The sequence below is a fragment of the Toxotes jaculatrix genome, chromosome 15 (assembly GCF_017976425.1).
Source record: "Toxotes jaculatrix isolate fToxJac2 chromosome 15, fToxJac2.pri, whole genome shotgun sequence".
Taxonomy (NCBI): domain Eukaryota; kingdom Metazoa; phylum Chordata; class Actinopteri; family Toxotidae; genus Toxotes; species Toxotes jaculatrix.
Genome location: NC_054408.1, coordinates 12,131,133 through 12,143,525, shown reverse-complemented (window position 1 = coordinate 12,143,525; position 12,393 = coordinate 12,131,133). Strand labels below are relative to the sequence as shown.

General features: G+C 39.8%; 1 protein-coding gene across 7 annotated transcripts in view; it reads left to right on the top strand.

Annotated features, from left to right (window-relative positions):
* rapgef4a (Rap guanine nucleotide exchange factor 4a) overlaps positions 1 to 12,393 on the top strand; it is a 30,559-nt gene continuing 18,166 nt past the window's right edge. For 2 of the 7 annotated variants that reach the window (XM_041056452.1, XM_041056450.1), the window contains exon 1: positions 5,658 to 5,690. Coding sequence is in view for 1 of the 7 variants with exons in the window: in XM_041056446.1 (XP_040912380.1) it covers positions 16 to 83; positions 3,272 to 3,414; positions 3,547 to 3,635; positions 4,227 to 4,373 (447 nt within the window). In the remaining 6 variants the exon portion in view is untranslated. Of the gene's footprint in view, positions 84 to 3,271; positions 3,415 to 3,546; positions 3,636 to 4,226; positions 4,374 to 5,586; positions 5,691 to 9,796; positions 9,936 to 12,393 lie in introns of those variants that run through there. The other 5 variants (XM_041056446.1, XM_041056447.1, XM_041056449.1 and 2 more) reach the window with 5 other exon arrangements.

Below are 12,393 nucleotides of genomic sequence, written 5' to 3'. Positions count from 1 at the left end.
CAGCAGGATCACAAGATGGTAGCAGCGCACACTTCTTCACATTCGTCGGAATCTGCCGAGTGGATCATTTGTCTGGATAAGAGGTAATACATTTATTTATCTCGTCAATATCATCTTCTTAAGACCATGGTGTGAGCGACGATTAACGGGATATGGGCGATTTTCACCAGAGCGTGGGCGTTGAGCCTCCACAGCTGAATGAAAACATTGATGTCGACTCTGTAGTTTTAATTTCCCAACGGAATTGAGACTCACTGCTTCAGATCGTGAATTAGGGCGTTCATGAACGCCCCATGTGCTCAGATTATAGCGTTCATATCAGGACACCAGCATTTGACCGGCATTTTACCTTACTGCTGGCTAAGGGCTTAAAACAATATTAGTTGGCACAACTGTGGCTCTGGGAAAACTAAATGGCCAGAGAAATGTTGGAACAAAGCTTGATCAAGACTACTAACTTTAGACAGGCGTTTGATGTTGAATGTTTTATTCATTTTTTTTTTACACCACTGACTGCATTCATCACTTACAGAGCGTTTGCCTCCTAAATGTACCCTCCAGCTGTTTCAGTTTTTCAATTACTGTGATTATTATTAATATCCAGGACAAATACTGTGGTTGTTTTTACAAACAAAAAAAACAAAAAAACAAAAACAAAAACCTGTTCAGTTCACTAGGCGACATGCACAGTATGGATTAACAAAACAAATAAAATAACAAATAAAAGTTTCAAAAAGAAATGTAGAAAAAAAAATTTCCCTGGATCCTCCCTCCCTGCAATGAGCAGAAAATGATGCTGTGGATTGGATAATGCACTTACCCTAAGTTACCATTTTTATTTGGTACATTATGTGCAGTGTACTACAATTCATCATCAAACAGCCCTGCAGCTTTTGTGGACCCTGTCTGAGAGGTGTTTGTTAAACTCATTCTGGAGGTGGTAAAAAATAAATAGGGTGCATTGCTGTCTGTAGTCAAACAGTATCGTATCATTTCTGTGTTTCAGTGTCCTACAAGACTACTTATGTGACCAAAATTATTGTCAGTAAGCTATTAAAAATATTTTACATGCCAAGTGGATGGCTCATCATCATCGTCATTGTCATCATGAGGTATGCTATTTTGAGGTGTCTTACAACCTTGGCCTGTTCATTCAGGGCTGAGCTTCAGACTAAATTCTGTGACAAATCACTATGGAACACTTGGCCTGATAAAGTAGCTGAAACTATTGTATGCACACCTGCATACAATAGTCTGAAGAGGATAGATACACAGGATGAAGAGGGAGAGAACAAGGGGCGCATCACAAACAAAAGGTCCAAAGTACATCATCTATAAACAGCAAAGTGACGCAGTATGCCAGACATGTTTACACAGTAATATCCTCTGCCTGGTCACAGGTTCCTGGTTTGGCATTTGTGCTTCACCTTGTGATTCTGTTGGTAATTTTGAAATATGATGAAAAATATAATAAACGATGAACATACAAGTAGAAACACTCCATCTGAAAACTTAGTGGACTGTATTTCATTGATTGTCTGAGTTGAGTGTGTCACAAGGAGTGTTGGTGTCATTTGCTTAACTGTGTATATTCTTACAGTTTGATAAAGAGCTTGGCAGATGTGGAAATGTACAAAACCTCTACTGTATATCTCACAATGTAACTGGACTGTAAACTAGAACCTGTTGTCGTATTAGGTTCTTCATTGTTTGTTTTATACATAATGTAAGAAGCTTCCTCAGGATGAGAACACTGTGTCCTCACATGGACTCTATATCAGTACTTTTTGAAAGTTTTTGTTGTTGTTGTTGACTTGGTTGGTTTCCAGATAGACACCTTGGCTTCATATTTGAAACTCAGGCTCCCACACATCCCATCTCTCTCCTACCTCGTTGTCCTCACTTTGCAGTGTGTGTGTGAGATAAAGTACACAGTGCTGAAATAATGAAGAGTAGACTTTCCCCTCTAATTCAGAAATTATTTGGAAGCAGTAACATTACATGTGGTTGCATGGGTGAATATAAAGTCTTATCAGCTTTAACACTTTTATTCCGCTATGACAGAGCAGATGATACAGTACAATAAATTATTGTCAGAGCTACATTAAGCCAGAGGATTGTTGGCAGCGGTGAAGCAAAAGCTTGTTTCCCTTTTTGAATTATTGATACTGTTTGGTTTTTTAAGGATGGATATGGATTCAAAGGTGATGTAAGCTACAGTTCAGACACCCACATGTTACATCAGAGGTTCTGTGTTTAGCATAACGAATGTGGAGCAGTGCAATGAAAGAGACACAGGAGTTAAAAGGATAAAGCCACGCTGACACCTGTGGTGATGTGAATTTAATCAGTATTTTGCCCAAGGTGATAAACAGCAATGAACAGAAACAACTCTGTTTATCCACTTTCATATTAAACTTGAAACAATTCTGTGCTTATCTAAACAAACAAACAAAATCTTTTTGGATGATCCACTTGAAACAAGCAGTTAGGGAATTGTTTGTTGAGCAAAAGCCAACTATGTCAGTCTTCCCAATTTAAACAAAAGAACTAAAGGAACAAATTTATGACAAGGCTCTGTGTGACTTTTGATAGCAAAATATTAACTTTTATCACTGATTTTATCACTGATCCCTTTTTCAGTTAACTCCTAAACACTGAAACAAAGTTTTTAATTCAACCGTCAGTTGAAAAGATGTGTGAGGAGTCTTTAGCAATGGTGGCATGTTCATGCCATATCATAATTGTTAGGAGTTTCAGACTTCTAAATAGCTTAACATTATACAGTAACTTTTACCTAACTGAAAGCTCAGCTGTAGTGACTGACTTGGCACTTAAAATGGACACACGTCAGCCAAAGTCTGCCATTCAATATGATTAACCCAACTTCAATGGATTTGTTATATTTTCAATGCACAGTATTTTAATTCTCACACAACCAACTCTGTAATCATGCAACTGCTCTAATATGTAGCACTCACTTTTGTTGCTTATCTATCCTCATGAGAAGTGCCCCAGACTGTAATTGTGAAGTCTGACCTTCTGTCCAGGTTGCTGCTATTGTGCAAGTGTAAGATCAAGTTATAACATATAGAATAAAACTAAAGGATACTGCTGTGCAAGACTTAATTGGTGTCACATCCCCCCTGCAGAGCTTCAGATGCAGTTATGCTGCTTATGCTGACACAGGCTCTGCAGCACATTTAGGTGGCTAATGTGCATTTATTTTGGCAGTTACCTGTACATTTTCCTTTTCTTCTTGTTTTCCCAGACCAGCAGAGCGCTCTGGGGAAGATGTTGACATAATCCTTGCTCGTCTGAAAAATGTGAAGGCCTTCGAGAGATTCCACCCCAGGTTGCTGCAGCAGATTTGCCTGTGTGGATTCTATGAATGTTTGGAGAAAGGCATCACCTGTAGGTCTAAACACAAACTCTGACACTGTCACATATCTGAGCACAGTTCATTAAAAAGAATCACCAAGGATGCTGCTCTGACTCAGCTGTTTTCCTAAAACTTGTTAATTTTTTTGTGCTATGTCTTCTCAGTGTATCGCCAAGGAGACATTGGCACCAGCTGGTATGCCGTCCTCTCTGGTTCATTGGATGTTAAAGTATCGGAGACATCAAGTTATCAGGTACGACGTATGATTTCACCTGCATGATATGATACCAAAGTGTTAGGTAAAAGATGGTAAAACAAATGGGATTTAGAGGTGGAAATGGCTTTTCTGTTCTGTCTAGCCTACTAGCATATCACTTATCAGCATATCACATCTATTTTTTTTAAAAATAAATAATAGTTTGGTGTGCTAATTCTCTAAATTTGCACCATCTCCTTCCATCTTCCAGTGAAGATTTGTTTTGTGTTATATTGTATTGAGTGTGGGCTATAAAGAGCATTTTACTTGGGGAACATTAATGAATATTTTTTTAATACGGCAGCTTTGTGCACCTCAGTTTGTCTGGGTGCTGATTGGAGTAATTTCTTTGCAGATTAGAGTGCATGGGTCTATCTGCCACAAGTGTTCAGGTGATTGCCTCTAACCTCTGAGAGTGTTCTGATCAGTGCAGAGCACTGCTTTTCGAGTGCAGCGCACAAAAGCATTATTTTTAGAAGAATAAGGACATTACATTAGCATAGCACAGCATCCTTGTCTAGCTGGATGTTTTATTTATTCTAATGAAGGAAAGATCCATGTAGGGCACTATCTCTGTTTCTGCTAAAGGATGCTGTTACTATATGCACACTGGGGACTGGCACAGCGTTTGGAGAGTCCATCCTCGACAACACCCCCCGACATGCCACCATTGTTACACGGGAACTCAGTGAGCTCCTACGCATTGAACAGAGGGAGTTCAGGACTCTGTGGGAGGTGAGTACCTCTGTCTGCTTCAACTGTAGATGTATCAAACTACAAAAAATGTCTGCCTACATCGCAGCTGGTGACACATCTGAGAGATTAACTCAGGCAGCTGCTTAGATCAGGTGACCTGAAAAGGCTAAGAGCCCAACATTCATGTCACTGAAGTCTTTTCTTTAGTCTGTTTTATTTCTTTTTAGTCAGAGGACTGAGATTAGTGACTTTAAATAAAATATACACAGAAAATGCAAAAGATGCCTTTTACTACATTTTTTTTAAATGAACTAGCCTTGCCCCAGACATCTGAGTCTCTGCTGGAGCCTCCTTTTTTAATGATTCAAATTATGAAGAGAAAACAAAATTCTCCCAGAATTGAAATGAGACAGGAATCCTATCTGTAAATACCAGGCAACATTTTTACTATGTTTACATATTTAAAGTAAAAATACGACTCTTTTTCCATTGTTAAGGCATTGATTGCAGATCATTTTACATCTATCCTTCACTTTTCTAATCTACTGAGGAGGCTGTTTTAAACCAGGGAACAGCCACCTGTCTTGGCCTGTTCTTGTTGGAAATGAAATGCTGAATGTGAAAACTGTGACGAATTGAGCTAAGCACAAGCCAAAGCGTAGGTGGTGTATAGTCAAAGTGTCTTCTGGTTTAGTGGAGGTAGGACTGTGAATTTATTGTTTGCCCCCCCTGCAGGAATAATGTGAGCTGCCCACTTATTACACTGTAACCTTCTGCTCCCAAGTTTGTGTGTAAGCGGTCCAAAAATATTGGTTAAATTGGGCTGTAGGAGGTTTACAACTTATGACCACTAGATGGAAGTACAGATCCATTAAGACCGATGCATTATTCTCATAGCACAACATGATACTATGGAGATAGATCTTCCTGTGCCAGGACAAACATGAAATTTTAAATACATAATATTTGTAAGAGTATATATTGATTGTGATGAGATACTAGTGAAGCAGTGTTGTGGATGAACAGATTAAAGCAGGTTGGTCTTCAGTCTCAGTGCACCACTCACCTCACCATCTCCTGCTCCTGATGACTGGTAGGTGTCATGCTGTGTAAAAGCCCCTCTCCTCTCTCAGCTCCCCCTCTGTACTGGGCTGGTTTCCTGAGAGACACAACCCATTTCCTCTGGGACTGAGGGGCACAAGCGGGTTAAATTACAATTTGTGTGTCTGTGTCAGTGCACTGGCTAGCTGCAGTGGGACAGGACACTAACCCCGGGTGGACGTGTGTTGAAGATCACGTGGAAATACTACTAGGCTGCACATTTCACCTCTGCCCCGGGGCAGCCTCTTCAGTAAGGTTTGTTCCAGATGAGATTTTAAAGCTTCTGATTCTGGTACCCAGATTGTTGTGTGTTGTCCTCAGGTCTCTGTGGATTCGGTTATGTAATATAATGACACCCTGTGAAGTGACTGTGTTAAGATGTAGTTTGGTGCATAATGTTCTGCTGTGTAGGTCTGTATGTTGGTTTAGTCTTGTTTTTTTTTTTTAATTTGACGGCAATGGACAGATAATCTATCTATCTAATATCTATCTATTCCATTCATTAATTCACTTTCTACCGCTTAATTCTCCTGTCAGGGTCGCGGGGGAGCTGGAGCCTATCCCAGCTGCCTATGGGCGAGAGGCGGGGTACACCCTGTACTGGTCGCCAGTCAATCGCAGGGCTGACACACAAAGACAGACAACCACACACACGCACACACTCACGGGCAATTTAGAGTAGCCAATTAACCTATCCCAGGCTGTTTTTGGTCTTGTGGGAGGAAGCCGGAGTGCCCGGAGAGAACCCACGCAGGCACAGGGAGAACATGCAAACTCCACACAGAAGGGCCCAGACCGGGGTTCTAACCCTCTTGCTGTGAGGCGACAGTGCTAACCACTGCACCACCGTACCGCCCCTATCTATTCCAGATTTTAATTTTATTAATTTGTTGTTGTTGTTGTTTTATTAATTTTGATAAGGGAGAAGAATAGATTTTATCCGACCATGAAAACAAACCATGTCATACACAAGTTAGTATTCCAAGCAGAACATTTCTTTAAGTCAAGTCCTGAGGGGATCTTTAATGTTTGCTCTTTAAAAAAGTTTGCATCACTTCAGTCACTCATGCAGTTGGAGTTAACTTTCAGGAGATATTCACTCCATTTGCTCTCAGTAGTGTTTGCAGATGTACTTTTGCCAAAGAGCATGACAGCTGTTTACAGCGTTATCATCAATACATGGATCCTCTGTTGTTAGATGTGCTGAGCTGGCTTTGTCTCACAGGTCGGCCAAACCGTGACTGGAGGGCTGTTGAGTCAAAATTCACATTATCAGCGTGTTGACAGACGATCGTTACACTCACTCCCAATATTTCACAATCTGTTGTTCTTACAGCAGTTTTGCCAAATTATTCTGCCTGCCAATGGTGCTTATTTATTCCTCCCAGTTTTACCGCAATGCAGAAAAATTGCTGATGTTTTATCTTGTTACTGGTGGCATCAGACTTCAGACTGTTTGTGCCGGTTCTGATGTACTGGGGTGACAAACAGCATGACTTTCTGGTTGTTTAAATAAATGAAGTTCATCTACTTCACACAGGCTTTATTAAAGCTGAATTACTTTTTGTGATGCGTGAAAACATTAAACTGTGTGAGGTCAGTATTCTCATTGCTCACAACCCTGAAAACCAGAATGAGCTGATGTGGAAACAGATAGTAAAGGAGTGATATTGAGGGAAAGGTACCACTTACCGTGCTTTGCTGTAGAGTCAGCCTGAGGGAACAAACTTACACACCCCTTCCTCCTCCCACACAGAGAAAACTATGCCAGAGTGAGCACAACATTGCCCTAATGAACCGATAGATATTATTTTTTATTCATGGCTGTCCATGTCAATTATTCAGTATATATCTTTCCCCCATTTGTGCTCTTTCTCCTCAAGTAAATTTTAAGATATGGAGAGGTCAGTGTTTTTGTTCTTTACATAGAGCTAATGCATGTTTACACTTTCCTTTTCCTAATTTGTTTCAATATTTCTTTTGTGTGAATGTGGTAAATGATAGGTGCACATGAAAAGACTCTCTGCTTGTATGAGTGGTCCTTGGACATCACTCATGCATGCAACTTTAATATTTATTTTCTTATGCTGCTGACTCCTATAACCACTATGATAGGGGCTTTCATGCAGCTTTGCACATGACAGAAGCTGGACTCTGTCACTGGGACCGAGTGGCTATGTGCTTGTTTGTTTAACACAGCAGACTTGAGCCAAGCTCAGCACACACACATACATATACACAGGCACGCTGACTAAAGCTTAGATGGCCTGATCATCAATTCTCTCTTCACTTTGTTTCCTGCTTCCGATGGCCACTGTGATTGAAACAACACAATTGTAATTTGTGTTTTTAAGGTCATAAGGCGCCTCTGTTACAGTCACGTCAGCGTGCATGTGACCTGGACAGGAAGCTTTGCTATTGTATATCAGTTGTGACGAATTACACATCACAGGAGTGTACTACCTCAGGCATGTGTACTGCACATGCTTTGAGTAACACCACATTACAGATGCTTGTGGTTGTATGTATGTATACTGCTTGTGTGTTTCTTCTTGGAGCATATCCGTTGGGTGCTGAGATGAGAGCGTGGGAGGGGGTTTGGTGTGACAGTATCATCAGTCCATAGAAGCAGCCTGGTGGGCAGCCAGTGGAGAAAGCTGATGAACAGGAAGTGGCAGGGACGCAGCGTGCCCTCTGGTGTCTGAGGATTGGGTGGAGGAGGGGGCGGGGTGGTGGTGGGGAGAGGGGTTGGGAAAAAAATGAGGCCACATGATTTCTCTGGCTGTTCAACATCCAAGTACCACGCCACATCCAGAGCCAGAGTCCCTCCAAGTGTACAGCGGAAATGTGCATGGGAAGAACAGGAAGATTGTTTCAAAAACATTTGTTTTATTCCCCTTATCTCTGTTCACAGAGTTGTTACATCATCAAAAACCTGGGACCTGAATTGCAACCTCTAAAATACAACAGCACTCTGCAGCTGCCACTGCTTACTTATTATTATCAATCCATTTTTAGGTATGCTATGGTGTGGCCCTATGGATGGCAAGGTTGGTCCACCACTGACTTTAATAATCTCAGCAACTACTCAGTTGATTGCCCTGAAATTTTGCATCATGGTCCCCAGAGGATGAATCTCTCTGACCCTGATGATCCAATAACTTTTTCAGCACGAGGTTGACATTAAGGGTTCAGAGTAAAATTTTTCAGCAGGATGATTTACTGTGCCATGATTGCCCTGGGAATTTGATGCTGACATTCACAGTCTTGGTGAACTTTGGGGACTCAAAATTGCTGTCGTCAGATCAGAATTTCAATCTGTCCAGGACTTTTATTTATTTAACATTTTGGTTTTCTTTTAAAGTCAGTTTTTAAACTGCGTTCACTGGATTTATTTAAGGTTTTTGTCTGACTCACAAAAACAGCAACACATTTCTGTGGAGCAGAATAATGTAACTTGATTGAACCTGAATTTTCCAGTTAAGTCACATCATCAGTTTCAAATTTCAAACTAAATTTGTGAGAGATATGGGGAGAACATAAAGAAGATGGAGTATGCTCTCTCTCGAGTGCCTTGAGTTGCTACTGTAACTCATAAATATAAACTAAAACAAGGGTTTGAATAAATGACTTGAAGACCCCTCTATAAGACAAAGTAAGTAATAAAGGAGAAATCAAATTGATTTATATTATACTCTAATGGTGCAAAAATTCCCTAATCAGATAGACATATTATACATTTTAGAAACATTTGATAATGTGGTAAATTTGTGGGAAAATGCTCAGGGAGTTTGATGCAGCTGTCTTGTGTCTTTGATAAGTAACAAGGTCAAAGATAAGACGCCATCTGGTCTCTGTCCTTGAGAGGAAGGAGTTCAGTGATAGGAACAGGACACTGGATGGTACTGTCTGTACATTTTAGGGTTGGGCTGGGTGCAGAAAGGATAAGGGCTTAAGTTTAACTAAATTCTGCTGGTATGTCCACAGAGGAAACCGCCTCCCTGAAGAGTTGTAAGCTGATGAAAGCAGCGGGGAACATTTGTGGAATACATTTTTTACGTTTTACATCTGCTTATCGGTCTTCACATCCTGTGTGACTCTGCTTTGTGACGGTGGTCATACTGAAAATGAGTCACTACTCTAAGAGGGAGAGAGAGAGAGAGAGAGCGACCGAGCATGCTCTCCTGTGCACTGACTGGGGTTGAGTAATCACCTAGCAACTGCTGCACAGAAGAAGTCAGCAGCTGACTGGCACTCTGCTGGTCTGACACAGTGTGCTCGCTCCGCTCCTAGGGTGGTGTGCAGGTTGTGGTGACGGAGCTACGGGATCATGTCGGACCATGCTGCATATGACCCATGACTAGTGTGACACTCTGGGAGTCTTAGAATTGGACTTACATGCTTGGAGTGTTTGTTAACGCCTGGACTAAGAGGGTGTGGAGGATCTTCCAGTTATTAACAACAATAGTAGGCTGCATGGGACGCTGGTAGCATCTTTAGGTAATCTTTCTCAAACTTTTGAAAAGTGCAATGCATTTGATTCATGAGATATACTGTGTTAGATGTGGGACAAGTTGAAAAAAATTGCTGGATTAATATTCCTGCAGAATTGTTTTTGGCGATGTTGCAGAACCAGAGTGTCAGAATTTGCATTCGGAAGAGTAAAATTTAGCTTTTACATTTCAATTACAAACGTAAAAATTTAACTTCATGTTCTAACTGTCTCTGTTTGAGAGGAAATCTAATATTTAAGAAGTACAGTGAAACTCTTGGGAGGGTTTTTCCCAGTCGTTTCCCCAAGTGGCCTGAAGTGTGCCTCGAAGAGTTCAAAATAATCATTAGATGCTTTGAGAACAGTTTGCACTATGTTGCTTATGTAATATGGGGTGAATTATTCAAAATACAAGAGTGCATTCATGCACATTGTTGCTCACAATGCCATAATGTGCTCGAACATGGAAGTCTGAAGAGGAGCTTGAAGTGAAAATGCACTGAAGTGACTTGGTTAATATCTTCGCTGATCTGTTGCTATGACAGATTAAGACTGAACTTATCTATTACACATAAACACAGCAACCGTGTGAATCGCATAGAGACATGCACTCTGTGTTATCAGTTTTTTTCACTCCATGGTCAAAATCTTTACCTTTTTTTGTATAAAATAGAAATTTGTAGAGATAGAGATTTGTAGAAAATAGCACTTTCAATGTATAACTTTCCAGTTCAAAATTATTATGAAAAACATAATTAGTCAATTGTGGATCATGTTACCTGTAATTACAGAGCCTTACATGTGCTATATTTGTAAATATTGGTATTTTGTTTTTGCCAGAAAATGCTCCAGAGTCTGCTGGCCTCTTTAATTTATTTTTTGTAAGGCAGTTTGAGCATTTTTTAGATGGGGGGCATGACATTTTCTGGTTGAATCATCATCACTTAAAATGAGCAGCTGCCCTCTTGATCTGACCGCTTGATAAAAAGTCAAAGATACAAGAAAGGAGAGAAGTCAATCAAGGTTCTGAAGGAGAAAAGGAGGAAACATCCAATCATCAAGCTTAAACCGAAGTTAAGGCTGCAGTGAGAGATTATGCTTTGTAGAATACCCCTAAAGGTCTACTGCATCCATGCTTTACACATCTCATGCAGAAACATTTGCACCACTAATACAACAGTGGATGTTCTGTGCAGAGATGTCTCTTGACTGTCCATTTGTCAGTAAATGCTGATCTGTAGTAACAACTTAACAATCCTAAAAAGCTCCTAAACAAAAAAAATGATGTACTGGCCCGTCTTCCCTCTACAACTGGAGATAACAGATAAGGAAATATCTGTCAGTGTTATGGTTAGAAATGACAAACAATGGGGAAGTAGCTTCACAAATCACCCCCAGTGGCTGTTTTATTGTGACATGAAGTATTGTCATATATATTTAAATTTACATTTCTGGGAAGCCTGGAAAGCACATTTAGTTTTTGATGTCTTTATGAACAAGACTTATAAACTTAAAAAGTCAGGATGTCAACAGTGTCTTTTCATGCGTCACAGTTTGCCATTATTCCAGTATATGTGCTGTTTTATTCCCTCTAACTGACGCGTGAACTGATTTAATGCTCTAATAATTTTGTGGGATTTAACTGATAAAGGCCAATGTGTGAATAATAGGACTGATTCATTTAAAGGGATAGTTTTATATTTTGGGAAATGTGCTTATTTGCTTTCTTTCTTGAGTTGGATGAGAAGATTGATCCCACTCTACTGTCTGACAGTGGGATCAATCTTCTTAGCTAATTCTTTGTTAGTAACCCAGCTGGCATAAGTGTCAACATGCTGAACAGTTTTATAAAGTATTGAACAGTATTATAAAGAGCCCAGCAGTATTTTAATTTCTGGGTTTCAGGTACACATCTTTTCCCAATTCAATATAGATGAAGGTGGTATCCTAAGTGCCTGCTTTAAAACTCCCTGTTGCAACACATCTCCACCAGTCTTAATGTGTGTCTTGATATATCACAAAATTGCAGTGTCACAGAGCAAACTCAAGTAAAGGTTTATTTTATTGCATTTTGCAGGCATGAACTCCTGTAGTAAGAAATAATCATGATATTCCACTTTATTTTTATAGAACATTTCAAAACAACAAATATAAAGTGGCCCCCAAATGAAAACACTCACTAATGTCTTTAGACTGAGTAACTTTGACCAGCAATTATCATTAATCTCTGTTCTTTTTTTGATTAATAGATTGATCATGTGGCTTCATACGTCTTGTTTTGTCCAACCAAATATCTTCAATATACAATGATGTGAAAAAGAAAACTTCAGTGATTTAATCAATTATCAATTACCTGTTGATTTTCTGTCAATGAACTAATCAATTTTTCAGTTTACAGTTTTCAACTCTAGACAAAGATACAACAATAAATAAAAATCACACTTGAAAAGACAGCTGTCTACAATG